A 26,697-nucleotide genomic window follows, 5' to 3' on the forward strand; every position below is an offset into this window, starting at 1 on the left:
TGAGGGTTAAGGTCAAATAGCACAACTTGGCTACAGCAGAGTTGTTTGAGGAAACGTGCTGTAACGTCGAACATTAAATCCTGTAACCACACACCAATATGCAAACCACAAAAAATTGATGCATTCTTTGAAAAGGCAGTTTCAAATGTGTCTCTTGCAAAATTCATGGTGGTCTGATGAAAACACAGTTCTGGCATGCTGCTTAACAACCTGTTGAAGTGCAAAAAATTATGCGTTTCTTTTTATGAACATATGTGTGTGGGCACATGAAACCGTGTGCAGATAAGCAAGTACGGTACCTCCTGTGCTTGCAATCATAATCGTGCAGCCATGCGGCTTTACACTCAACTTAAAAGCTATTATCCATGCTGGGAAAAGTGAGGAAACATGCTGCAAGTCAGAAGACATGGTTAAGGGGATGAAGGGAAACTAGAGAATGTGAAAAAGAGGGATGGAGCTCTTTGGACCAGAATAGTGTGTGTTAAAGTGTTTGGGCCGTCAATGGTGGGGAGAGACAGATGATTCAGCGGGATAAGATGACAGGTGTCATTGACGTGAGGATTGCGCTGGTATGAGGGGTTAATCTCTCACAGCGGCCTTGCTTAGGAGAAATACGAGAGACCATCTGCATCACCGCCACCCTCCCCAAACTCTTGTGTGTATTATAAAATCATTACTATGAGGAGTCGTCCAGGGGGCTGCTGGAAAATGCAAAAGCATATGCAAACAAGACAGAGCAAACACCCACAGACAAACATTTCACAACAAACCACTAAATACAGATATACAGTACATATCTTAATGCACTTCATCAAAGGCATCTAGCTATTTGAACAGAATAAAAACAAATCCAGTTGAGCAGGACTTTTATACCATTTGATCGCAGTGGCTGAGAACCTTCAAAAACAACACATATGTACACACTTGTGAACAAGTAAACACTTGCACACTAAACTACACACTACACACTACACAAGCAACGGAAAAGTACATAGTGACAAGTAATACAGTAAAAACCCCTTTTCTTTTTCCTGCCACCTGCATATGAACTGTGTCAACTATAGCTGTTTTGATTCAGTGTTTCCTGGGAAACTAATGAGGCAAAGACCTAAATAATCAGGTCAGAGCAGCAAAGGTCAACAGTCACGCCCAAATGTCACACTCTACAGCTGTCTCAGACCGGAGAGGAAATGGCTATGCATACATATGTGACCAGATGAATGTTCTTAGAAACACAGAATTTTGCATTTGGATAAATTATGAGCTCCATTGCAGAGATACACAACCTCCATCATGACACGTTTTACTGTATTGCTCAAACATGATGGCTCTCTCTTGCAGGGATTTAAATTACAATGATCTGCAGGAGTTCCCTGTGGCCATCAGGACGTTGAGCAAACTTCAGGAACTGTGAGTACACACATGCACGCACATACACGAAAAACACACCTGCCTGACATGACTATCATGGTTGCATTATCCCAAGTAATCCCGTTAAGTGATTTTAATGTGGCACTCGGATACAATCTCTCTCGCCCTAAGCAGGTGCTGGCTACACACCCACGCAGCCGTTTGCTTGCACATACACACAGATGCACGCACGCGCGTGCATACACACACAAGCCGTATTTTCCCTCAGCTTCAGCAGATGTTCCACAGCGTGCATATGTGTCACGGATACAGTGTATGTCTGTGTGTTTACATCTCATGTATCCAAAAATGTTTCTCAGCTGTGCAACAGCAGGTGCAACATGAAGACATATGACTTGCCTCTCACTGACAAACATACTCTGTCACTCCTCCAAACACAATCACACACAGAAAATCAGAAACATGTTGACAGACTGTCTGACTAACAGTATGTTTTTATATTTGCAGGGGCTTCCATAACAACAATATCAAAGCCATCCCTGAGAGAGCCTTTGTGGGAAACCCTCAGCTCCAAACCATGTGAGCTTTAATGCTTATTCTTAATGCCTCAGTATTAGATAAACACATAATTGAAATGTCATGTCAGCATCATGTACAACACAACTCATTCCCAAAACCAAATTAACCAACATGTCGAAACCATTTTTCTCTCTGTTTCTTCATATTAGTCATTTCTACGAGAACCCCATCCAGTTTGTAGGAAAATCTGCGTTCCAGTTCTTACCCAAGTTGCACACACTGTAAGTATGCGGTCAGTAGAAATTCCAGTGAGTTAGCCCAAACACTGTTTAAATCATCCTCTGTCCCTTGCAGTGAGAGTTGAGTGGACATGTGTAATGGCCTACTGAATGATGTTGTGTTAGCATATTGCTGTGCTGTGCGTTGATGTGGTAAGAGAGAGTGTGTTGTAAGAACATGTTGAATGGTGTGACTTATGATGTCTAGTGAAACAGCCAAAACAGCCTGTGTTGATGTTGGAGGAAAAGTTTGATGGCTGAAATGAGCTGTTAGACAAGGTCTGTGTACACGCATGTGTGTGTGTGTGTGTGTGTGTGTGAGAGAGAGAGAGAGAGAGAGAGAGAGAGAGAGAGAGAGAGAGAGGAAGAAGGAAAGACAGTCTTCTGACACTTTTTTTCTGTGTTTCTTTGCAGTTCCCTGAATGGGGCAACCCAGATTCAAGAGTTTCCCGATCTGAAAGGAACCACCAGCCTGGAAATTTTGTGAGTGTCTACTTGAACATAAACAAATTATTTCACTGAGTGGGGGATCAAAGAATGGAGTGGGGAGAGAGAGATAAGACTCAGTAGGAGACACACAAACACAAAGTGCTGAAAGAAAAAAAAAAGAGTGTGTGTTTTAGGATTCTGGGAAAGATAGAGTGAACAGGAGATTTACAGAAGAAGAGGGAGGGGTTGGCTAGTTATGCCAGCCGGTGACAGGTCTGGCGAACCTACACAGCTGCCTGTCTCACCAAGTTAGACTCACAGGATTGGGGAATCCTTTCGCTTGCTTGCACTTCAACAATGATCAGAGGATCCTCTTTTTCTCTATAGGACGCTGACTCGGGCTGGTCTCTCGGCACTCCCTCTGGATCTATGTGAGCAGCTGCCTCGCCTCAGAGTGCTGTAAGTACAGACACATATGGTGGTGGTGGTGGTGGTAGGGAGGGGGGGTACAAAAAGTGATACACAACTCACTCTCGCTGTGGAGAGTTGTGCCCCCAAGCAGTCACTCATACAATCACTTCACTATGAAATCCAATCACTCCTCCCCAAAAAAACATTATTGTCCTTTTGTATTGCCGTCCTCTCAGAGCTGAGACCCAAATAATCCGGTCACCCCCATAATTTCCCACACTATAAATCCACAGCTGGTCACAGTGTTTATGTATACTTTATGTGAGTGTGTGTTTTGCGCACTCTTGTAGGGAGCTATCTTATAACCAGATAGAGGATCTGCCCAGCTTTTACCACTGCTCTGCACTCCAAGAGATGTAAGTACATTGCCAAGACAATCACAAGCAATATGCCTGAGAATTTCCTTTGCATTATTTATTTATGAACATATATATATATATATACTTCCTAACAGAGGGCTTCAACATAATCAAATCAGAAGGATAGAGTCAAGCACCTTCCAGCAGCTCAGCTCTCTAAGATCACTGTAAGTCAAAGTTTCTTTGCTTTCTTTCATCAGCAACAAATATTTAACTGAAACATGTAGAGGTGGAGGAAAAATCACTCATAGTATGATGAGGTCTCACAAGTACAAGCAGGTTATTTTAAGGACTCCTACATTAAGAAGTTTGCGAAACATTGCTTATAATCAGAATGTGTAGGACTCCTGTCACACTACTGACATCTACTGGTGAAACATAAAACTAAATTCAACATGCTGTTATTTTATTTTTGTCAGTGATCTGAGCTGGAATATGATAGAGTGGATCCACCCGGATGCCTTTTCCTTGCTTCACTCTTTGATCAAACTGTGAGTATATACAGATATATACAGTAGCAGTCATAAGGATTCTTCTCAAGGTTCATTTTCTCCTTCAACTATGTCACTCTGTACCCCTAAAAGGTGTGTTACATTTGTGTAACTTTAATTAAAGTTAGGCAAAAAGCCAGAGCCTTGGGGTTACACAAGCACTCTTTACTAGACAGTGTGTGTCTTAGATCACCGACCGTCTTTGGCTGAGGCTGCAGAAAACACTCGAACGCAAAAAAAGAGAAAACCCCTTTGTGTGGCCAGATTTATCCCAGGTCATGCCAATATAAAATTGTTTCATTGTGTGAAGACTGGTTGAAGGTTTGCCTAGCTAAACAAGCAGATATTATTCATCTGAGTATTATCTGGAGGGAATCTGATAGAGAGCCTTGTCTGAACATATTTCCGAAATAGAAAGAAGGCCCTTTTTGTTATCAAGGACAGCCTTCGTATTGGCTTGGCCTCATCTGACACCATCATCTGTCTCTTCCTGTATCTTAGGGATCTAACCGAGAACCGCCTCAGCTCAGTGCCGGTTGCAGGACTAGGGGGTCTCACTCATCTCAAGCTGAGGGGGAACACAGAACTATATGAAGCCTTCAGTCCTGATCACTTCCCCCATATGAGGTAACGCACACAATCTAAAAGCATTCAGTGCTTAATTAATGCGCTCTGCTTTACGAACTATGATATTTCGTTTTCTAAACAAAAAAAACAGATTTGAGATAAGATCCAGGTGTGTTTCCTGTGGCTGTTAAGAACAATGCACCCCGTACCTTAAATTATCCTTCCTCTCACAATTTTCTATTAATAACTCCAACTTACCAAAAGCAGTCAAGTCTGACAATTGACTAATTACAGTGTACCCCTGCAAGCCATTCCTGGGCTGAACGTCAACAATGAGGAAGCATTTGTTAGCAACAAGTTAATTCTTGTTGCACAGATCCCTGAAGGCCTGGAAAGGTGCAGCAAAGTCAAAATGAGCGAGTTTCAAAGACACTGATGATGGCATGTGATCAAGGTGCAGCGTCAGCGTTACTGTAAAATGTCGACCAAAAAAAGAATTCCTGGCAAAGAACCACTTCATAAACACTGTTTGGTTACAGTAAAATGTGTGCATACAGCCATGCACATCAAAAAAAGCTGACCCATATTTCAGTGGTTTCCAAGTATTTGCATTCTAAATGTATCCATTTCCTTCCGTTTGTATATGTGCCATTGTTTTTGCTCCGGCCCATTTACAGTGGTGTTCCCATCTGTTTGTTGCAGGGTGATAGAGATGCCTTATGCCTATCAGTGCTGTGTGTATGGTTCCTGTGACAGCTACAAGCCAGCCAGTCAGTGGGACACAGAGCAGAGCAGCACTAATGAGGATCTGCACAAGAGGACTGTAGCCATGTACCCCATCCATGCTGACACACACTGTAAGGAACTTTTCAGAGTTGCTGGAAACATGTTGAAGCCTCACTGAAACCACAGTTTACAATATAAACACAAACTCAATTTAAACTGAAATTAAAACCATTACATTTACAAATTAAAAGTTAAAAACAAACAGTTGCTTCGTCTACAAACTGGTAAGAATAACAAAAGATAATTATAGCATGACATATAAATTAAAATTTATTCACCTTTAATCAATATAAAAACATGATGTGATAACCAAATGTCATGCAAGTGCCAATTATCTTTTAGAAATATTTATTTCTGTCTCTGTAATAGAAGGTGAGATCAACTTCTTGTATGATAACGAAAAAAAAACCCCTGCAGCCATTCCCATAAATTTATGTTAATTTACGATGAAATACTGGGTCTTCACACGCAGAACGTCAAATCAACAAAGTTAACCTTATACTGCAGGCTGTAATACAATGTTTTCTTTCAGACGATCCTGACCTGGAGGAGTTCCAACTAGAAATAGAAGAATCCAAGCTACAGGCTAGTGTCCAGTGCACTCCCACACCAGGTAACGCAAAATACATTTTTAGTGATGTGATAATGTGGTTGCTCTATTAAGAAAACTAAGGCATCAATTGTCCCTTGCAGGTCCTTTCCGTCCATGCGAGTCTTTGCTGGGCAGCTGGCTCGTTCGTGTCGGCCTGTGGTCCATATCCCTGGTGTCTCTGTTGGGGAACTCTATCCTTCTCCTGTCCCTTTTTGGCTCACCTGGTTACCTGTCGCCTCTCCGTTTCACAGTGGCTTGCATGGGTGCTTCAAACCTCCTTACGGGCGTGTGTACATGCACCCTGGCCCTCGTGGATGCTCTTACATTGGGAGAATTTGGTCACCACGGAGCCCGCTGGGAGGGGGGTCCTGGCTGTCAGGCAACTGGATGGGTCTGGGTGTTTGCGTCTGAGGCCAGTGTGCTGCTGCTGACCCTTGCAGCAGTGCAGTGTGGTGTGAGTGTGACCTGTGCCCGTGCCTATGGAAAATCTCCATCCCTTGGAAGTGTACGTACATGTGCACTTTTCTGCCTCTCCCTCTCCCTCACACTTGCCTCTCTGCCCCTAATCGGAGTTGGGGAGTATGGGTCCTCGCCTTTCTGCCTGCCCTCACCCCTGCCTCCATCTTCTCGACTGCCATCCTCCCTGGGTTTTCCCTTGGCACTCATTATGATGAACACCCTGTGTTTGCTCATAGTCACAGGATCATATATACGCCTTTACTGGGAGCTACTTAGAGGGGAGTGTGAGGGCCTGTGGGACTGCGCAATGATCAAACATGTTGCCTGGCTAATATTCACCAACGGCCTTCTCTATGTACCAGTAGCTTTCCTCTCTCTTTGCTCCCTTCTGGGTCTCCTCTCCTTGGGGGAGGAGGTGCTAAAGTCAGTCCTCCTGCTTCTTCAGCCCTTACCTGCATGCCTCAACCCTCTCCTCTTCCTCCTTTTCACAAGGGACCACACTCAGTTTTTCTTCTGGCCTCGCCCCAAAGCACGTCCACAACTGCGCCGGGACCGCACCCTGGACTCATTGGTTTCTGTGGAGACTGAGAAGAGCTCCTGCTCTGACTCGTCAACACAGGTGTCACTCACTGATGCTGATGCCATGTATAGTGGGGGTTCTTCTATCCAACCCCAGCATGATCCAGTCAGATTCTCCCACTGCTCCTCTAGTTCTTCAGTTCATCTTATCCCTTGCCAAATACCCACTCCCACTGCCAGAGAGGGGGACAGAATGAGGGAGCCTGAGCAACGATGAATGTCTGGAGAGTTTGAATCAAAATGTGATTTACAACACTTGCCCTCTATCACTCTGCCATGACTGCCTCTGTCACCTCTCACCCACGAGTCTCCAAGCTAGCTGTCTCAAAGCCATGACAATATGGACATCATTGTACTGCAGCAGCAAGACCATCTCTGGGTTATCAGTCTTAAGCTCCTCAAAATGTGTCAACACAGAAAATGTTGAGGACTATAGAGAAGTTGAGAAGACATCAAAGAGCCTCTGCAAAAGTAGTTGGACTCAAAGGTTCCTTTCACAGTAAAGACTATTCAAAGAAATGCGATTACTGTTGACAAAAATGGACATTTTAGACACTCTCCAATGGACTGGACGTCAGTCATGGACTTGAACAAAAGAAAAAAAAACTCAAATTAAAACTGGTAGCTACATGAAAAAAATGTAAGCATTGGACAAATCTGTGGTTTAGCCAGGCGAGAATTTAGGTAGCACTAGTTGAATTTAAGTGTAAATGTTTATACTGAAATGTGATCATGAGAAATGCAAGTTAGAAGTTACAGAGTGTCTTGTTATATTTTCAGTGGAATTATTGTTCCTTTAAAGATATATTCTATCCTATTGCTAAGGTATGTTTCAAAGAAAAAGGGACTCACTGTCAGACACACCAGGCCATTTTACCAGCGTAAGCTAACATTGCTCATCTGTATCATTGTTGGATACAGTACTTTGTAACCGTTTATTACAATAGCTATTATAAAAAAATGATATTTCTTATGTGGCAGCAAAATGCAACAGCAAAAAGGCCGCACATACAGTTTCATATGGTTTACATGGTTTGGTCTCATATATGCAACAAGAAGCAGACTTATATAGACTGAATGGGATGTAGCTATCTCTCAACAGACTTTTGAATAGGCTAGCGATCTGTACATACAATGTAACTACCTCTGAACTAGCATGGTATTGACTCACTACGGCCTTATGATGTTTGTCTCCCTTTTTATAAACAACAAATATGTAATTTTATATATTAATAAATAAATCCTTAGTTTGTAAAAAAATGTGTACTATTTAGGATGTACATACTTTGTATACAACTGGTAAACATGTTTGAATAAAATTATCTTTATACTGTTTATTCATAATGTACTCCTGCTACTATTTTGAAACCGGGCAAATCTGCACACTACAAAAACAGTCAAGGCTTTGTATGCAATAATTAATAAGGTTAAACTTTAATATCATAACAAAAATGTCAATGCAGATTTTTAAATCCATCCATGTAAAAAAAATAAAATAAATGAAGACTAAACTAATAATTACATTTGTTCCATTAGAGCTGACAGGAGTATATAGAGTAAGGTGGAAACTACATACACGTTCTCTTTGCTGGTTCTTTTGCCTGCTCCTTTGCCTCAAGTGCGTCCCTCTTTCGGGATGGTGCTTTCTGATCTGGAATATTTTCTTTGTTGCTGTTCACAACTACCTGAACAAAGACAGACAACACTTTTTATCACAGCATTAAGAGGTCACATGTATATAAATTAAACTTACATTATTGTGTTCCAATGGAACACTAAATTAGCAGATATATCAAGGGAGCACAGCGCACCCTTGTGGGTCAAATAAGCTGCTACACATTTCACTGAGAGCTACAATATCTGACTGCAACATAACATACACAACAACACAGACTTACAATGTTTTTCTGAACAGCATGTTCCTGTGTCCACTTCCTGGCCTTCTCCATGAATAGTTGTTTGTTGTATTTGAACTCTGATGACTAGATGAATAGTAAGCAGGCATACAGGGTATAAGGTATACATCAATGTTATGTTAACCAAACAGACAGTATACTACAAGTAGTAGAAAAAAGATGTGACATGACATGCGTGACTCACTATATCAGCCATAAGTGGGTCATCTGGATTTGGCTCAGCCATAAGCAGCTGAATGGAAGTGAGGACTGTGGAGATGTTCAAAGATGGCTTCCAGGCACCCTGAATGATGTTTAGAAAGGTAAGTCTGTATGTTCATTTCTATGATTGCAGATAGAAACAAGTAATGGTGGTGTAACAAAAAATAGTTTGTTTTGTGTATGGTCTCTTGTACAACCTTTGGTGGGAGTTTGAGAGCATCATGGCAGATACGTCCTGAACCGTCAATGTTTGGGTGGTATATTGGGGTCAAGAATCGTATTTTGGGAGGCTCAAATGGGTATCTAGAGTGAAGAAAACATCTGGTCAGCTGAACCTGAAGACAGTACCAGCTTGTATCTCGTCACTGGTAAATTATTTTATGAAAAATGTACCTCTCTGGAATCTTGACCTCCAAGGAGAAGAGTCCACCTTCATAAGGAGTTTCTGTCCCACCCATTATCTCTGGAAACAAAGAAAGGTAAGGTAAGCTTTTAACTTACAATTAGTTGTCACTTCACCTTGAAGATATTTAAATGTTTTGCTAGTTTTATTTTTACCAAATAAGCTAAATTCATATTTTTGCATTGATGTTGCATTTAACAGTACTACGTTTAGCCTAGTGTGCAAAACAAAATGCTATCATTAATTAATCATGATCACACATGGACTATCCTGTAACTTTTATAGACAACTGCAGTTAGAATAGTGGCACCTGTCAGAGTTTTAGACCCCGTATAAAAGTACTTACGTGCACGAAGTTCGTCTATCCGTTCCTCGCTCTGCCAGCATGTTACCCCCGGAGGTGGCTCGGTGCTCAGCATCTGTAGCTCACGTTTTAAACGGGAAGCCCGCTGCATTCTGCAAACAAATGGGATAAAGCAAGCAGGTTGGATTCGTGTGTTACAAACGTAACGCTAGCATTAACAAAACTACGTAGTTCTGGTTCAACAAAATGTCTAATGCCAGTGTCTCTCATGTCACTATACCTATTATTAGGATGTCATTTAGATATTACCTCACAAACCTACAGCATTAAGCTAACGCACTGCCAGGCTAATGTTGCAGGAAATACGGAACTATAGCTAATAAGCACAATAACCGCAGTAAAGCTAGCGTACAATGCGTTTTACTCGATATTAGCGTAAATGCCGTCCGCTTACTTAGTATTCGCGTTGACAGCTGTCCACCTTACAGTCGTTATTTAGCTTAAACTTTCTTCCAGCTTTAAAGATGTAAGCATAAGCAGACGTTGCCAGCGCCACCTCCGTTTGGATTTCCCTCTCCTTATTCTTCTTCTTCTTCTGTTGTAAATGCATTACAATGTTTCACAGTCGCCACCTACCGATGAAGATTCAGTATTGCATTTAATTATGAGGACATCTCCTGGGACAGTAAACAATAAATTTATAGCCTGAATAGACTTTATTCAATGCAATATGTGCCACCTAATACTGTGCTAAATTTGCGCAATAAATCAAATAGGACACCAATCCAAAGAATCGATTAAATAAACATATATTACTACAGAATGTTGGCAGGTGCTATGTTTTATTATAAAATGCACTTTATGCATTTTAACAAATTTTTTAATTTCATTCCACACTTATGAAAGATGTCTTCACTGTCAATGATAAAACAAATGTGTTGAATGTGTTTTTTAGTCTTCAAAAAATAACAATAACAATGTGGTTGTGATTTTATTTTAAGGCTGTAGCATAGATAGCCTGAAAAGTAATATCTTTGTGTCGTTTGTCTTCCATCCTGACATCAGTGAAACCAGAGTCTGTCAGAGCAGCCATATAGGCCTCGGGGCGCCAGTTCTCCCCTGGCATCACTCGCTTTGCTGCCATTGTAGCCACATTGGAAAGCCTCATTGTGGACACCATCAGGCCTCCTGGGGAGGAATAAAGATTTAGGCACAGCAGCAATGCTAAAACAGTGTTTGCTGTGACAGGTATTTATTTGAGAATAAAGTCTGTCTCATGGTTGCATCATTATTTCCTACCAGGTTTCATGACTCTGTGTATCTCTGCGGCTCCCTTCCTGAGGTCAGGCCAGAAGTAGTAGCAGTTACAATGGAAGACTTTATCCACAGTGCTGTCTGCCAGAGGCATAGCTGCAACATCACAGTGGTATAGGGTCACTTTCCCACTGGCCATAAGCTCCTTTATTCGTTCTTTTGCCATCTATCAGAGAAGAAAAAAAACTCACAGTTCCAAAAGTGAGTCTAATCTTCTTCATTTAACCATTGTTGTCCTGCTTGCCAATGGTCAGAAAAGCTTTTAGTGTGTCTTCCCATCTATAAGGATTTTTTCCTCACCTGATGCATGTACTGTGAGTAGTCCACCCCTATAAGGTGGCCTGTAGGCTCTGTGAGCAGCCTGGCTGCTGCCAGCAGACCCAGACCTGGGCCGTGACCTAGTTCCAGCACTGTATCCCCAGGCTGGATCCCACACAGCTTCACAGCATTCTCCTCAAGGACCTGATTGCGGGCTGTGAGCAACTTGCTGACCAGCCATCCTGCCACAGATCGTGTCGGGCGGCCCAACTGTTTTCCCAGTTTTTCAGCCCACATCACTACAAAAATACAAAAATAGTCTCACTCAAATATCTGCAAACACTTTAAGGATTATGTTTTAAAAAATGCAAGCCTGTCTTTTGACATTTAATAATAAATGCTTTTGGTCATTTGGACTTTCTTGTGGATCACAGCACGGACACTTGGCTCTGATGTCGATCATGTTGTGGATCTTGTCAGTGGCCTGCAGTGACAGAGACAGTACCTTTCAGGTTCCAGACTACAGTATGGCCTTCTGCAGCCAGCAAGGAAAAAAGCACCATGTCCTTATGGATGTGTTGTAGCTCATTGAAACCAAATGAGAATAAAATTACTTTTTACCAAATAGCTGAAGTGCACATGCACGATGCAGAGACCACAAACTGATCAGGTTATCTCCTATATATATAAAATAGGTTGACCTAGTTCACTCCTGCAGGCCACTCCAGCCGTCATAACGCAGATGTTCAGGACTAAACTTGACTTCTCCCCACTAATTGCTGCACCGTTCAGTGTTTCTTTTCTGTGACACTGGGCTGAACAAACATCTCACCTTCAGTAGAACTTTCTCACTTTCTCCTGTGGTCCACACACGTGACGGTCTGTTCCGTCTTCCTGCAAAAGCAGCAGGAGGAGGAGGAGCTCACGGAATATCCGCGCAGGCGCTTCTCCGCCTCTGGGCTGTCAACTTTTTCGAACTCCACTTCTATCACTGTCTCTCTCTGCAGCACACTTTTTTATTTTATGCACAAAAGTTTTCTATTCAAAGTGCTTAACGCGCAAAGGTGCGCACATCTCCACAACATAACCGCATCCACACGCACTCGAGTTAGTCTTTTTCACGCAGCGTGTTTAGAAATACGTGCAGTCTGATCAAGTACAGTCAAATATCAGTGGAAGCGTCTTCTGCCGTCGCTTCCTCCAATCAGCCCGTTCGGCGCGCACACCCCCCACACGGATTATGTTCCTTTCGTTTTCATTTCCCGGAAGGGTCGAATGTGAAAAAGTGCAGTTTTTATTTCTTCGTGAGTTACGATTAGTTCTTAACTTTAAAATGAACTTCGGGGAGCTGTGACTTGAAGTTTATTAGAAGAAGCTTTTTCCTCCATATCAGGACGTCATTCTGGGTTTTTGTGCAGTCGAATCAGAAAACAAGACATTTCCATGGAGAGCGCTTCCCCGTCACCTTTGATCAAGGTTAGTCCAACTGGGTATTTTGTGTCTTACAGAGCAAACACTCATCCAAGTGTAGTCTGGGGGAATTGAGAGTTTCACATGTTTGAGCGCCACGTCCACTTTCTGTTTGATTCTTGTCTAATGTTCTGTATTGCTGTAAATGTCATGTGTGTGAATATTCCTTGCAGCAAGAAAAAAATGAAATTAGCCCTTCACCCATAATGCTCAGCGGGCAGGTCAGCATTCCTCCCACCATGCACCTGCCCCCTCTTCCTCAGCCTCCCGTCCTCAGTCCTCCCACTCAGGAGGACCTGTGGCATCTGCCTGGACGTTTGAGTGAGTGATGGTCCCCTCTGCCTTGATAACTCTGCAAGAATGCAACAGCAACAGATTTTTGAATAATGTGTTCTCTAGGAATAAATCCCTCTCTGTGGGATAAGGAGGATGTTGCCCACTGGCTCCACTGGGCTCAGAAAGAGTACTCCCTGCGGCGGCCGGAGAAGGGGCACTTTGAGATGAACGGCCGAGCTTTGTGCCTGCTCACCAAGGAAGACTTTAGACGTCGCTGCCCAAGCTCAGGTACTAGAAATGAGTGCAGAAAGAGAGCACGCTGAATGTTTTTGAGTCCTTTTTAAAGATATCCTTCCTTGGTTTCTGTAGGTGACGTTTTATATGAGATCCTTCAATGTGTTAAACAACAAAGGAGGAGTGTTGTCCACAGTCACCCTGATGGGTCTCCCTCTGTGGCAGCTGGACACATTCAGGGTCCAATCAGCAGCCAGATAACCACTCACACTGTCCAAGAGCCTCAGTCTCCCACAGTCACTCACACTCCAGGTCAGTAGGAACATATCATTAAGCATACACTGCCTTCTGATTCATAGGCTCAAGGCAACTGACTCCAGTTTTAAAAAGGACTCCTTTTACTCCAGGCCACAGACTTTTCAATCATCCCTTTTCAATTTTGCCCCAATATTGTTATTTAAAAACAAGTTGAAACAGTTGAGAATCTGTTCATGTTATAACTGAAAGCCACTGCTCAGATTCAATCGTACGAGGAATGTGTTTCCTCTTTTTGGCAAGACCAGACAAGAAACTGGCAAAATGATCCAACATGGAGATGAAATCCTGAATGACCGACTCTCAGAATAAATCACTGTACTGCAAAGAACACAATTATACATGCACCTAAACAAAGACACCAAACAACCATATATACATATATTGTATTAAAGACATTTATTGTTACATGTTTTACATACAGAATTTTGTTAGAGAAGTCTCATTCACACACACACACACACACACACACAATCACTTTATATACAGTGTGTACACACAGAGGATGGTGCATTGCGTATCAAATATAACTTGTTTATCCTGGTTAGATTTTTTTATGTAAGTGCTTCCTTATCTGTAACACTTCCTGATCAGACTTTCATGCCACCTCCTACTTTTCTTTTATTGTATTTGTGAGGACTTTTTATGCTGACCTATTACAAAACACATCTGTGACTTGGTGTAACATATAAAATGTTCAGTTATTAGATAAATCTGTATAAAGCTGCAAGTAAGTAAGTAAGAAGAAAATACACCAGAACTACAAAAAGTGTATATGTGCATGTACATACGCACACATTCCATCTTTGTCTCTGTGCTTTCCATTGTTGGAAGTAGGATGTGTGCCAGTGGATCGTGCCAGGTTACATGGATCTCAATAATCATACACTTACAGAACTATGACTCTGTCTATGACTGTGCACTGTGTTTATGTAGTAAAATGATGTCTTTTTGTTCATCATGACCCTAACCTGCTAATATAAAGTGTTCCCGCTGCCGTAAAATCACTTTTGCTTTCAGTTTTGCGTGCCACAGTCCATCATATTTCTCTCCCACAGTTTCCTCTGTCTTCACCACTGCAGTGTCGGCAGCTGTTGTTGCCACTGTGAGCAGCCGGCCAGAACCTGTGTCACCTCGCAGAGATCGCCACGTCCTTTCCACTTATTCTGCTCCGTTCGCACACAATAGTGGGTACAACAACAACAACAAACAGCTGCACCAGACATACAGTGACACACACTTTTGATTATTAAATTGCATGTGTGATTTTCTGTTCCTCTCTCTTTGTTACTTGCTGTATAATTTTGTGTCTCTTTCAGATGGAGCTGTGTCTACATTGGCCGACAACCAGGTTCAGTGTCATCCGCAAACAGAGACCATCCAGGAGCCGTTGAACTTGTCCAGTCGTCAAAAACCAAGGAGTCCACTGCACAAAGCCAACGGTCGCATCCCAGGTAAACCCACACAGCCTCTAAGAGTAACGCTATATGAAAATGGCTTTTAAATGTAATTCACAAATCTGTATTAACATGTTGGTTGTTAATCCTGACCAGAGTGCAGACTGCTCTGGGACTATGTCTATCAGTTGCTGTGTGATGACAGCTACCAGGAATACATTCGATGGGAGGACCCGGACAGCCTGGTGTTCAGGGTCGTCGACCCCAATGGGCTTGCACGTCTCTGGGGGAACCACAAGGTTAGTTCTTAGGTCTGCGTTTCAAGGATGGGAAACATGAACACACAGGTGGAGAGAGGGTTTGAAAACAGTGCAGGACCAAGATAATGTGTGATCTCTTTTTGCAGAACCGACACAATATGACATATGAGAAAATGTCCCGTGCTTTGCGGCACTACTACAAGCTGAACATCATCAAAAAAGAGCGAGGACAAAAACTCCTCTTCAGGTCTGTCTCTTTATCTTCGTCATTCACCTCCTTCTTCTTCCAACAATAACAACATAGTAATTCACCGCCCCATGGCTCCCCTCAGGTTTCTGAAACTCCCTCAGGACATCAAGAAACATCAGGTTGACACTGTCAGGTCTCCAGAGAACACTCCACCACAGGACAGCGACTTTCCAGACAGCAGTCCTATACATGAGTTTAGTCAGGACCATTTTGAGGTTTCTCCTGACCGGTCTTCTCCTCCTAATCCTCCTTCAACTGGTACTCCAGTGAGATAGAAGACCTGTGAATGAGACCCCTTACAAACAACAACAAGATCATAATAGGATAAATAGGAAGGTGTGGTTACAGCTTCAAAACATAACCCATGCATGTACAGGTGAAGCAAACTGCACTATTTGATGTACAGTGGCAACAGTGTCTGTGTGTGAGTCTGTACATTTTGCTGTGAATCTCTATGTGTAGCTGGATGAACACTAATGTTAAATCTGTGAAAGAAATCATACAGTTATTCAACTACCTAAACATTAATCACAACTTTAATCTCCCAGGCTTGTTGATCATATCATTTTATTGCAGATGTTGGGCTGTATTTCATAGCTATCAGTGGAATTCTTCTTGTTTTGTTTTGTTTTTGCTGTGTAAATTAAATGATATATATGAGAGAGAGAGAGAGAGAGAGCCTATATATGTAGAGCCTATATATGTCATAGAATGTGACCTACATCATCTCTCTCTACCAGAATGGATTATATTTTATTGAGTCATATTAAAATGGTGTCTTGGACTGTAACTTGTTGAGCTCAGAATTGTAAAAAATAATTTTGGCAGCTTTGTTTAGTGTCAAAACTCTGCCAGAAGGGGGCGATGTGGTATCAGTATAACCAGTACTGCATTAGCTGCCAAAGAGAAATAACCTTATCTTTGATGCAAGCTAATAGGGTTGCAGACCACACCAGTTTAAAAAAGTGTTTTTGTTTTAATTCAGAGTTAGATTATCTCAACCAGTTCAGTTTAGTTAAAGTTGTTATTTCCTTGATTAGGTAACTGAACAACCAAATCTTAATATGAAAGGTTTGTCACATATACTTATATGTTGACAGACTTGTTTGTCCACTCTCATAAGAAAGAGACATTGAGTTAGTTGTGTTATAATCACATGGGCATGACCAATAAGGTATGTCTAATTATGACGTTGCCTATTTAAAAACACTGATTGTGAAGCTCCTCACCCAGTTTCTACTGGACAGTTCATGTCAGCTTTCCTTTAACTTTTGAAAATACTTTAGGATACCATTTCAAAAATATATTTTAACGGATCATTTGAAACCTTTGGAAAATGGCCCCCGGTGTTTCCAGCTGTCATTACCGTGAAGTTCCTCAGTCCATCTCTTTCTCTGGTTCTGGATTTTTGGCCACCTACCAGTTAGGGGTTGCCCAGTGCCTTCTAAACCATGCACCCTGGATCCTGAACACAGCACCACGTGTCTTTGGTGCATCTGCTGGATCTCTGGTAGCTGCTGCTGTAGTTTGTGAAATTAACCTGAGTAAGTGACTCTGTTGCTTGTTCTAAATTTACTTCTGTTTGATGTAATTCTTTTTTTTCACTCAAAATCCTCTATTTCATAGTAACCATTCGGGATGAGATGGTTAATTTTGCTAAACAGATGAGGGCTTTTACTCTTGGACCTTTCAACCCTTCTATCAATGTTTTCCACTGGTTGGAATGCATTTTAATCAAACATCTTCCTTCTGATGCCCACCAACGGGCCAATGGTCGTCTCACTGTTGCAATGACCCGCCTGACTGATGGCAAGCACATTGTCATGTCCGAGTACCAGTCCAAAGAAGATGTATTACAGGTACTATTCATTCCATAGTGTATGTAAAAATCCACAGCAGGAAGTTTGAATCATAGTCTTGTATGTTGTCTCCAGGCTCTGCTCTGTAGCTGCTTTGTGCCTGGATACTGTGGATTTCTGCCTCCATCCTTTAAAGGAGTAGTAAGTAGTGGTCACTTCTTAAACTTGTTGGGTCACCTGGTTAACTGGCGCTGTTTAATGGAATCATATCTGACAGCACTATCTGGATGGCGGGTTTAGTGGCATTCAGCCTGTGTCCTCCAGTACTACACTGACAGTGTGCCCATTCTCTGGAGAGACGGACATCTGCCCTACAGACACACCTTGTGTGTGGGACATGGTAGTGAGTGGGACCACTCTGAAGCTCAACATGGCTAATGGCATCAGGATCATCGATGCTCTTTACCCCATTGCTTTGGAGGTGTGTGTGATAAACAGTCTCAAGTTTTGGTCTCAAAGTGTCTACGTAAGATGACATTACATGACCAACGTTACACTCGGAAAGTGCTCTTGTTTTGTCATTCTGTCCTTGTGTTGATCTCTTTGCAGAATCTGGAACAAGCCTACCACAGTGGCTACAAAGATGCCTTTTATTTCCTTCAGCTCAACGGTGGGTCAATTGCAAAATCAAAGACATGATGAATTTTTGTTAATAGGCATTAGAACTGACCTAACTTTCTCTTCCCCTTATGTGCAGCTCTAGTACCATATTTAATGATAGGAAAAGCGCCTAACAAGCCATGTAGCCATGCTCAAAATAATGCATGGATGAATGTGGAGAACGCAACTGAGGAGGAGATTAAGGTTGAAAAAGAGAACAACATCCCCCTGACATCTTTCACTGACAACAAATCCGTGCCAATGAGCCCGACTGAGCAAGAAACCACTAAAAATAGAGTTCAAGAACCTCTCCTCTATTTTGACATGTTGAAGAATGGTATGATTGGTGCACGCACACACACAATTATTTCGGTAACAGTGTCTATTTAGGTCTGAAGTTGCATTACAGCATTTTGATGGTTGTACTAAACTTAGTAAAAACTGTCTGCATTTCAGTTCTGCTGGGCAATGCGGTGGCTTACCGGAGCATGTTTGGACTTCCTGCGAAGATTTTGGCCTACCTGTTTTTACCGCTCATGCTGTCATTTTATGCCGTGCTCCAGAGTAGACACAGGTAATAAAACACAGTGGACACAGCACCTAAAGAAGAGTGGTGAAACTTTTATGATTCTCTTATGTTTGTCTTTGAGAATGAAAAGTGTTCATATTTTCACTAAGTTGCTGGCAAAGTACTGGTATGTAAAAAGTATGATAAATCCACAAACGTTGAAACTTTTAGTGTCATAATAAATGCTCAGGCTCACTTTCAGAGGTTGGGTTTATTAGTACCAGATCTCCTAAACTGATTTTATGTGGATTTTTCATGGAACATCCTTCTCAACAGTCACCACAGGATTTGTGCTGTTGCAGTTATAATTTGATATATGTGTGTCATCTCTGTTTCTTCCAGACTGGAGCTGCTGTTCACTCAAGCACCTGAGTTGGCTTTTTGGACTTGGCTTGCCCTGAAACAGATTACCTTCTTCTTTTTTAACATATGTGTCTGTACCCTGCAGAAGAACATCAAGGACAGGTAAGATTCTTAGCCGGGTTGTTAATGAGTTGCTTTCATGGTCACTTTGACTCATCTCATTTGAATTTGTCTTGGACTGGACTTGAATGTTCTGTGTTTCAGGGTTATGCCCATTCTCCTGCTGTTAAAGTGGCTGAAGGTTCAGGCACAGTTCGAGGCTCCATCAGGGAAGAGATGTATAAATCTCTCCACTTCAAAAGGACGTAAGAAGTAAGAAATATCTGCCAGGAGCTCCCAAAGTATGGGAACACTGAGTTTATTGTACATTTAGTCACATGTATATTTGTGTGTACATTGACTGCACAGACAAATCTTAATGTGAGCTGTATATCACTGCCTCTGTACTTCTCCAGTAAATGGTTTAAAATCTGCTCGCATTTCTGTTACCAAAACACAAAAAGCGAATGCTGACAGAAGTGCATGTCAGTGGTTCATCAGCTGACTTGAGAAAAAAAACACAACTATTACACATCCTCCCAGTTTTAAGAATGTTTAGCTCCAGGTTTAGCTCCAGGGCATTTATCTAGAGTGTTCCTAATTGATTTTTTCACATAGAAGGTGACAGCCAGTCCTGTGATGGGCTTTTTAACACTGCACTCTTTCATCACTGAACTCTTTCAGTGAAAACATATACCTCAGTATGACAGTTCACTGATATAGTGGTGAGCCCTAGTGGCCTTTGGCATGTCCTTATTTTTTCAGAATTTGCTGCAGAATTATCAAAGAATTCCTGCAAATGGCATCAATATAAATGCGCACCATGCTTTTGATGCTGTAGGAGCAGAACCACTCCTTCCTTTGGCTCTACTGTAACATATTGCAATCAAGATGAATGTGCTTTTAGCTTTTTATGTGTTTCCAAATGAATAAATAGTGCTGCCTTACCTTGATCTGTGTAATGTATATTCATTGTTGTGTAGTTGTTGCTGTTGACAGCCAGTAACACCCTATGTTACTGGCTTACTATTGTTTTTTTATATACAAAAACACAAAGATCTGTTATTGTAATACCTGGTGTTCTAGATAGAGGCAATATAAGGTCAAATAACCTGAACAGTGAGGACACTAATGCTTGAACGGCCTCACATGACCCCAGTACCTCCTGCCAGGAACACTGATAAACTGTGATACTGTGAAGCTGGTGAAAACAGAGTTTAATTAAAGCTGGGCAAAGTAAGCTGGAGAATGTGGGGGGAAGAAAAGCAGGACTAGAGGGCAGGAAAACAGAAGCTCAGTCCTGGGCAACTAGCTGGAAACCTGGGGCTGAAGGCTTGAGCTGGTACCTGGGCTGAGCAGGAAGGGGGAGACAATAGGATACAGGAGTTAAAGAGACAAAAGCATTAATTAAACATCTTGTTTATTTTTTTAAGTTAACTGCTTTTTTAGTTGCATTAAAAAAAGAATAGATTATTGTTGACCACAGCCCAATGCAATACATATGTATATTTACATTGATTACTTACAGCACAGAGGTAATCACATCTGATTGGAGAGTCGGTAGCGCCCGCCACCTTTTAAAAAAAACAAACAAAACTACTTGATCAGCTAATCCACTTTTCACACTCATGTCTCAGAGGAAACATGTGTTGGCACAAAGCTGGAACAGAAGATTTTGATCTCTCTAGTCCATGTCCGTTTTGATATACAGATGGCATGGTTACCTGTGGAGAGATCCTCTTATATAATGAGTGTGCAGGGATCATTCGGATAACACACACACACACACACACACACACACACACATCTGCTGCTGTTCCACATCAGCCACTGATCCAGCCAGTCAACCAGCTGGCGTTTGAAAGCACACACAATAGTGTCTGTACAATAGAAACATTCAGAGGTTCATGCATTTAAGATACGAAGAAGAATAAAACTAATAATAAAGTATAGGCTTCTAGTGTTTCTCCCCCCTCACGTCTCCTATGTACAATCAAAAAGCCATACAAAATTGATTTCAGAATGACTGCACAGACTGCTGCATGTCTCTTTGGTGATGCCTCTCAAAGTACATGACCTTAGCTCTAATCCGCCTGGCAACAGAGTGAACATATTTGTAACAGCACATGAGCAGATGGATTGTTTGGATGTGTTTTTTTTTTTTACAAAAAGGTGTGGCTTGCTGCGTGTGGAGGAGGGCAGAGGGGAAGCTGATAGACAGGCTGTCTGTGTCACAGAGTGTCACACAGCTGAAGAGTGATGTAGAGCCATTTCCGTCTTGCTCCTTGAGATGATGATAATAGGGTATGATGTTTACTGGCTGACAGGAAGAGACTGGACCTATCTGACTGTGGAGACAGTCTCGACCCCATACAAACACATGCACAGACAGACACATGCATTCATTCAATGTGCTGGAAAACATCAATCAAGTCAAACTTCCATCACCTTTCTGTGCACCAGCTACAAGGCATATGTCTCAATGCCACAATATGAATACAGTATTTATTAAGGTGCTGTCTATTTCATTGCATGTCTGTGTAAGCATGGTCACTGACTCTCATTTTAAGTAGAGCGCAATGCACAGTGATATTTTCTCCATCATCATGCTGGAGATTAAAGACAAATTATCCTCACAAGTGAACAGTCGTCAATAGTACTTACTTACTGCCAGTTACTGAACTGTGACTGGATTGTGACATGGTCTTTGGTTAAGACACCAGTTTCATTTATAGTGCACTGAAAGTAATCCACATTCACAGAGTTATAGCTCCCCCAGCAGGTAACATTTTCCAATTTGTCTTGTATATCTTTTGAAGATTTTTTTTTACTCTCGTGTCATCTCATCAAATAGTGAACAGATATGTAAGCTTATTCTTTTTTTGGCTTTCAATGCCAAGGCCATATGTGAGTATCACTCCTTTTTTATGTGCTGAATGGGTAATCTGCAGGATCTGGAGGGGATAATTTAGATTAATTCAGTTCACTCAATCAACAGACCTAAACAGATGTCAGGTTTCACTGAGGAGAGCTTGCATGTTTTAATGAAAGCCTCGACTTATTTGTATTTGCGTGTCTGTGTGATCTCTGAGACCCTCAGCAGGACCTTGTGATCCAACTTTGTAATAAACAGCAACAGATTGACAGTTTTTTTTAATGTCTGTGTTCTTGCAGATAGATCCAAATTTAGAACCTGGCTGATTAGATTGAGAAAAAGCATCTCATTGTGATGATGCTGAGCACTAATGAAGGTCTGTTCCTTGTAAAACAGACTGGCAATGCGCCATTTGTTTCATCCTTCACCTCTTCAACCCTCTTCTCTTGACGTCTTCCAATCCTCCTTTTAATTTAAAGGTTTTTCCTAGTGAGTGTGCCTATATGTGTATATATATATTCTGCTTTTATCTGGTAATCTGGTAATTGCATCAAAACTTCAAAACATCCCAGTCCTCTGTGAAACACACAATAAATAAAGTTACCACAAGGTAACCGCCTAACTGTGTCTCATGACTGGCTGCAATGAAACACAGATCTGTTCGGAATTAGTCGCACAAATAGATGGTATAACCACCACGGCTGTGTTGTCCTCTCATGACTGGCAGATAAGGTGTGAAACTGTTCTAGTGCACAGTTGAGATGATTGTATTCAGGCTTGGTTCTCTTTGAACCTTTTTTTTGTAACGCTGGGTGAAAAGTTTCACTGAAAATAATGTTTCATTTATTTCTCAGAAGCCCATGTTATCCCACACAGTTTACCACAGCCTGTTTTGTTGGTCTCAGATGATCCAGAGGAGGTTTGAGATTGGGAAGCCTGCCACTTTTTGTCATTTACTTGGTGCTAGAATGTATCTGTTTCAACCACATACACAGCTTTTAGAAAACTCTGACTAGCCTGTCATGACAGGGAAAGACTGCAACTCCTGCCCACAAGTAGAAGTACTGTATGTGAATATTGCACATTTGGTATTGGAGAAGAGAAAATGTTGGATGCAAAAATGTGATTTATCGGACCTAACCAACACAGCAGTAAATCTGTCATTACTACAACATAGTAAAAATACTTACAAAACTCACAACTATGCTTGTTGTTATGGTAACAGATACTGTGTCTAACAATAAATGTGAATTCTTGCCTGTTTCTGCTGATACATTTGTACTAATGCAGTGAAACCTAGTGGAAAATGAATGTTTCTCATAAATGACAAACATCATCAAATTCATCAACAGATTAATATTCAGAATCCTGTAATCTGTCTAGTTCTATCCTGCTCTGCATGCACAGTATGACAGTAAGGCATTATCACCAGACCCAGTTAATTATAGATGAACACACATACACACACAGGGAGGAGGGAGGCCCCAGCTCAAACACAAATAATCAGTTTGCCAGTTCTTACCTCTGTGTCACACAAACTCTCTCTTTCTCTGTCTCCTGCCCCTGTTACGCCCTCCTCCTCTGGCTTCTATCATCTCACTCGCTCCCCATATCATCACTCAGCTGTGGAACTTTCCATCAAAGCATCTCGTTAATGATGGAGCACTCTCATGCATCTTTAAGCACTTGACAGGGATCTTCCACTGAGCAGTCTCAGCCCGTTGATCAGACACGAATTCTCACACACACACACACACACACACACACACACACACACACACACACACACTCACTTTTTTTTTAAGTCATCAAAGCCAATTCCTTTCCACTTAGAGAACAAGTACCTTAAATGGATGTGGTTAGGCCTTATAAAGACGAAAAACACATACATTTATGTAATGTGTAAATGTGTGTATTTTTTGCCATAGGTCTGACTTTATATACGTGTGGGCCCAAACTGTTTAAAGCGTCTCACAGCAGAATAATTTGCCATACTGCAGGAAAAAGATAACACTCCTACTGCCGACACCACAAAAAGGATCATAAGTGTTTGTTGGAAGCTTCCAGAGCCCGTCACACCTGCACAAGTGTATGACCCACACTCACGATTGCTGCTGATTTGCTGAGCTCAATCGCATTATGTGTTTCAATTCTAAAAACAAATAAAAACCTGTTTTATTTGTGTATGTAGGAGCCCTGTCTGCATATAGCACAGCGGAGTGTGCTATATGCAAATGATTACATTTACTAACAGTTTACATACAATCTAATCTTTGTGCTTTTGTAACTTCATATATATATATAAATCAATCTTTCTGTTTATACAACAAATAAAGAAAGTAACCTGGAAGTATCTTTTACTGACTTTGGGTAGTCCCTTGGATTACGTTACCAATTACAATTTTGATGAGGTATCTAGTGACTGTAATGGAATACAATTTTAGTGACCTACCCAACCCTGCCAAGGACGCAGTCGGATTGACTGGATGTGGTTAAAACCCCACACTGACATGATAATATGGGGCACACAGCCACACTGGGAACCATATTCTACATAGAATAGGATTAATATGAAAAGCTGTCTCACTGCTGGCTCGTATTTTGATTTGGGATGTTGGATGAGTACATTCTTTCTAAATTTGACTGTGAATCCATGTCATGATCGGCGCTCAACTGTTTAGCTTGTCAAAATACAGCTGTTATTGCAAGCTTAGACAGTTAGACTACTATCAAAAACAAAGATCTCATCTCAAATAGAAGGCATTTTCTTAATCTATTGAATTACTGCAGTATATTGTGTTAAAAGTCACGTCAGTATTGCATAAGAAGAACAACTGTGTGCTGCTTTTGAATGCAGAGGTAATCTTGTCATATCATTTTAGACACGGCAGCTTCATGGTAATCAAGGATTGCATTGTGTAAATAAAAATTAAAATGTGTGTTGTGAGTGACAGGGAGAGAGAAAGGGAACTCCTTATGTTTTATGTTTCAAAGTGCAAATAAAGAAAAGGATCGTTTTGGCTACAACATGCAACAAGACTGTGCTATGTTGTTTTAATGAACATTTTGCTTCACATTGCCTGAAAGGTAACTGATGCTACAACCCAGCTGACAGGGAGACTATTAAAATATAATGTGGATAAACAGCACAGCTTCAGACCTTGGTTTCCATACATTTTTTTCTTCTTGAGCTTTCCACTGGATCTCTGTCAGAGCATATACGTATATGTGTGTTGTGTCAACATATACATACAGAGATCTATTTCACTTGTAACCTATTTCCTCGTCTACTTGTAACCTATCTATGCAGCTGACAGTCCATTACTGCAGACCAGGTAGCGTGTGAACTCTCATCTCCCGTCTCTCTCAAACGTCATTCAGCCCCTCCTTTCTCTCTTTTCCTCTGCAGCTCTGTTTTCACCCACTGTCCTTGGGTGTCCCTCATTTCTTACAACTATAATCTGTTGTCCTTTGCGTCCATTCATTTAGGGCTTCTGTTACACTTGAAAATACAACTCGTTTCAGGGAAGCAACAAGAAAATATCAAACAAGTTTTAAGTTGTCTCTTCAGCAGCTTTTTAGCCTGAAATGCTGGAAGTGTTGTCTCTCTGTTCCAAATGCTAAATGATAGCACAACATTTGTGACACGGAATAAAAATTAGCTCTAAGATTTCCTGTGAAAACATTTACATTTACATTGCTAATTGGGCTTTTACATAATAAAAGCCCAATACATAATAATGTGGTCACATTCACTTCTTTTCTGTCTGTCTATGATATATTGACTGATATTGATAAGACAGTTTTAAAAAATCAACTGTATTCCATAGCTATGCTTTTCATTTTCATTCTCACTTCAGCTGTGATGAAGTATACAGCTCCATTCTTCGTTATTGTAACTGTTATACTACATATATATATATATATATATATTTGATGTCAAACTTTTACACAATTTTACACAATTACCCAGGATTGTACATGTATGTAATAAGAGCCTTACACCTCATCTAAGCTTGACCAAAAACGAATCACTCCTTGTACTGTTTATATGATAAACTCATGAACTGATGTAAGCAATATGCACCATCTATTTAGCTGAGAGGAGCCTTCTTCAGTCAGAGAGGTGTTGAGGTGCATCCAGATGGAGGTGTATCAGGTGAAGCTAGCTCGCATTGGTGGACAAGAGACTACTCCATGTCAACTAGCATCCTGTTGGTGTCTGAGAGACATCCAGTGATCTGGTGCCACACATGCTTTGTTGATGCAACCTCTGTCTTTGTATGTGTGTGTGTGGCACTATCATTACAGTGAAAGCAGAGACAGCTTAATGAAAGTAATGACAAAATCTTATATAACATGGGGGATATTCTTACCTTGTGGGAAGCACCAATGGAATACAAGAATGTCATCTTCATGTGAACAGACACATGCAAACACACACAAACGCACAAAACATGATTGATTATATATTAATTATTAATTGCATTGCATCTACATTACAGTAATTCATATACTGAAATGTTATCATACAAACAAATACAGTGTCAAGGTCGTGTTGGTGCGATAAGATCTGGCCCTTGCTCTATGCAAGTCTACCTGTTGTACAGTTGAAACAGTTTGACTTTACACACAGGGGACTATATCAAAAAATGACATCATACTGTATTATAACCATAACTGTCATTATCGCCATGAAGGTGATTGTCGAACACACAGAAAACACACATACAGATAGAGGTCGGAAAAGTAGGTGAACCCCTTAGAATTTATGTATAAAAATATTTTGACTACATACACAGAAGTCTGAAAAGATCACCATCATTGAGGAGGTCTCATGTTTGATGTGGAAGGTTTAGCCTATGCACATAAAGAATAAAGAATGAACACCATT

At 41.2% G+C, this 26,697-nt stretch overlaps 5 protein-coding genes across 9 annotated transcripts in view; 3 read left to right on the forward strand and 2 right to left on the reverse strand.

The window, feature by feature from the left end:
* lgr6 (leucine-rich repeat containing G protein-coupled receptor 6) overlaps positions 1–8,238 on the forward strand; it is a 32,940-nt gene extending 24,702 nt beyond the window's left edge. Inside the window, exons 7-18 of the mRNA XM_028409474.1 lie at positions 1,342–1,410; positions 1,879–1,950; positions 2,100–2,171; positions 2,583–2,651; positions 2,985–3,056; positions 3,359–3,424; positions 3,523–3,594; positions 3,847–3,918; positions 4,420–4,545; positions 5,188–5,342; positions 5,804–5,884; positions 5,965–8,238. Of these exons, the coding sequence (XP_028265275.1) occupies positions 1,342–1,410; positions 1,879–1,950; positions 2,100–2,171; positions 2,583–2,651; positions 2,985–3,056; positions 3,359–3,424; positions 3,523–3,594; positions 3,847–3,918; positions 4,420–4,545; positions 5,188–5,342; positions 5,804–5,884; positions 5,965–7,118 (2,080 nt within the window). The 3' untranslated portion in view covers positions 7,119–8,238. The remainder of the gene's footprint in view (positions 1–1,341; positions 1,411–1,878; positions 1,951–2,099; positions 2,172–2,582; positions 2,652–2,984; positions 3,057–3,358; positions 3,425–3,522; positions 3,595–3,846; positions 3,919–4,419; positions 4,546–5,187; positions 5,343–5,803; positions 5,885–5,964) is intronic.
* Positions 8,155–10,449, reverse strand: ube2t (ubiquitin-conjugating enzyme E2T (putative)). 2 transcript variants are annotated; one of them, XM_028409481.1, is made up of 7 exons: positions 10,180–10,449; positions 9,768–9,877; positions 9,412–9,481; positions 9,216–9,321; positions 9,002–9,100; positions 8,800–8,883; positions 8,155–8,586 (listed from the first exon to the last, which is right to left on the reverse strand). In XM_028409481.1, exons 2-7 carry the CDS (start codon positions 9,874–9,876, stop codon positions 8,470–8,472), a joined length of 585 nt encoding a protein of 194 aa, XP_028265282.1. In that variant the 5' UTR covers position 9,877; positions 10,180–10,449; the 3' UTR covers positions 8,155–8,469. The 2 variants fall into 2 exon arrangements, with proteins under 2 accessions (XP_028265282.1, XP_028265283.1); XM_028409482.1 differs by having other exon boundaries at positions 8,458–8,582; positions 10,180–10,447.
* A 109-nt stretch (positions 10,450–10,558) lies between these two features.
* LOC114438262 (uncharacterized methyltransferase YdaC) lies at positions 10,559–12,428 on the reverse strand. Of its 2 annotated transcripts, XM_028409479.1 has the most exons (5): positions 12,130–12,428; positions 11,719–11,781; positions 11,340–11,596; positions 11,025–11,205; positions 10,559–10,913 (listed from the first exon to the last, which is right to left on the reverse strand). In XM_028409479.1, coding segments are annotated over exons 2-5 (636 nt in total). In that variant the 5' UTR covers positions 11,720–11,781; positions 12,130–12,428; the 3' UTR covers positions 10,559–10,716. The 2 variants fall into 2 exon arrangements, with proteins under 2 accessions (XP_028265280.1, XP_028265281.1); XM_028409480.1 differs by lacking the exon at positions 11,719–11,781.
* A 108-nt stretch (positions 12,429–12,536) lies between these two features.
* Positions 12,537–16,289, forward strand: etv7 (ETS variant transcription factor 7). 3 transcript variants are annotated; one of them, XM_028409477.1, is made up of 9 exons: positions 12,537–12,773; positions 12,941–13,088; positions 13,167–13,331; positions 13,413–13,589; positions 14,675–14,779; positions 14,912–15,046; positions 15,146–15,288; positions 15,396–15,496; positions 15,582–16,289. In XM_028409477.1, exons 1-9 carry the CDS (start codon positions 12,741–12,743, stop codon positions 15,772–15,774), a joined length of 1,200 nt encoding a protein of 399 aa, XP_028265278.1. In that variant the 5' UTR covers positions 12,537–12,740; the 3' UTR covers positions 15,775–16,289. The 3 variants fall into 3 exon arrangements, with proteins under 3 accessions (XP_028265278.1, XP_028265279.1, XP_028265277.1); XM_028409476.1 differs by having other exon boundaries at positions 12,538–12,773; positions 14,651–14,779; XM_028409478.1 differs by lacking the exon at positions 13,413–13,589 and having other exon boundaries at positions 14,651–14,779.
* Positions 16,290–16,744: 455 nt separating this feature from the next.
* pnpla1 (patatin-like phospholipase domain containing 1) lies at positions 16,745–19,580 on the forward strand. Its single transcript, XM_028410492.1, has 9 exons — positions 16,745–17,043; positions 17,126–17,358; positions 17,434–17,499; positions 17,576–17,779; positions 17,908–17,968; positions 18,056–18,295; positions 18,415–18,532; positions 18,869–18,991; positions 19,094–19,580. The coding sequence occupies exons 1-9, from the start codon at positions 16,836–16,838 to the stop codon at positions 19,203–19,205; spliced, it is 1,365 nt and encodes a 454-aa protein (XP_028266293.1). The 5' UTR covers positions 16,745–16,835; the 3' UTR covers positions 19,206–19,580.
* Positions 19,581–26,697: the final 7,117 nt, after the last annotated feature.

Source organism: Parambassis ranga, chromosome 7 (genome assembly GCF_900634625.1).
Source record: "Parambassis ranga chromosome 7, fParRan2.1, whole genome shotgun sequence".
NCBI classification, from domain to species: domain Eukaryota; kingdom Metazoa; phylum Chordata; class Actinopteri; family Ambassidae; genus Parambassis; species Parambassis ranga.

Bases quoted from the DNA above. Each gene is read 5' to 3' on its own strand.
- ube2t (XM_028409481.1), bottom strand. From the start codon at position 9,876: ATGCAGCGGGCTTCCCGTTTAAAACGTGAGCTACAGATGCTGAGCACC. The intron at 8,884-9,001 runs GTGAGTCACGCA...CTATTCATCTAG, and splicing joins ACCCACTTATGGCTGATATA to TCATCAGAGTTCAAATACAA. The intron at 8,587-8,799 runs GTAAGTCTGTGT...GTCTTTGTTCAG, and splicing joins ATGCTGTTCAGAAAAACATT to GTAGTTGTGAACAGCAACAA.
- LOC114438262 (XM_028409479.1), bottom strand. The intron at 11,206-11,339 runs GTGAGGAAAAAA...CTTCTCTGATAG, and splicing joins ACTCACAGTACATGCATCAG to ATGGCAAAAGAACGAATAAA. The intron at 10,914-11,024 runs GTAGGAAATAAT...ATTCCTCCCCAG, and splicing joins ACACAGAGTCATGAAACCTG to GAGGCCTGATGGTGTCCACA.
- etv7 (XM_028409476.1), top strand. From the start codon at position 12,741: ATGGAGAGCGCTTCCCCGTCACCTTTGATCAAG. The intron at 13,332-13,412 runs GTACTAGAAATG...TGGTTTCTGTAG, and splicing joins ACGTCGCTGCCCAAGCTCAG to GTGACGTTTTATATGAGATC. The intron at 15,047-15,145 runs GTAAACCCACAC...AATCCTGACCAG, and splicing joins AGCCAACGGTCGCATCCCAG to AGTGCAGACTGCTCTGGGAC.
- pnpla1 (XM_028410492.1), top strand. From the start codon at position 16,836: ATGGCCCCCGGTGTTTCCAGCTGTCATTACCGTGAAGTTCCTCAGTCC. The intron at 17,500-17,575 runs GTAAGTAGTGGT...CATATCTGACAG, and splicing joins CTCCATCCTTTAAAGGAGTA to CACTATCTGGATGGCGGGTT. The intron at 18,992-19,093 runs GTAAGATTCTTA...TCTGTGTTTCAG, and splicing joins CAGAAGAACATCAAGGACAG to GGTTATGCCCATTCTCCTGC.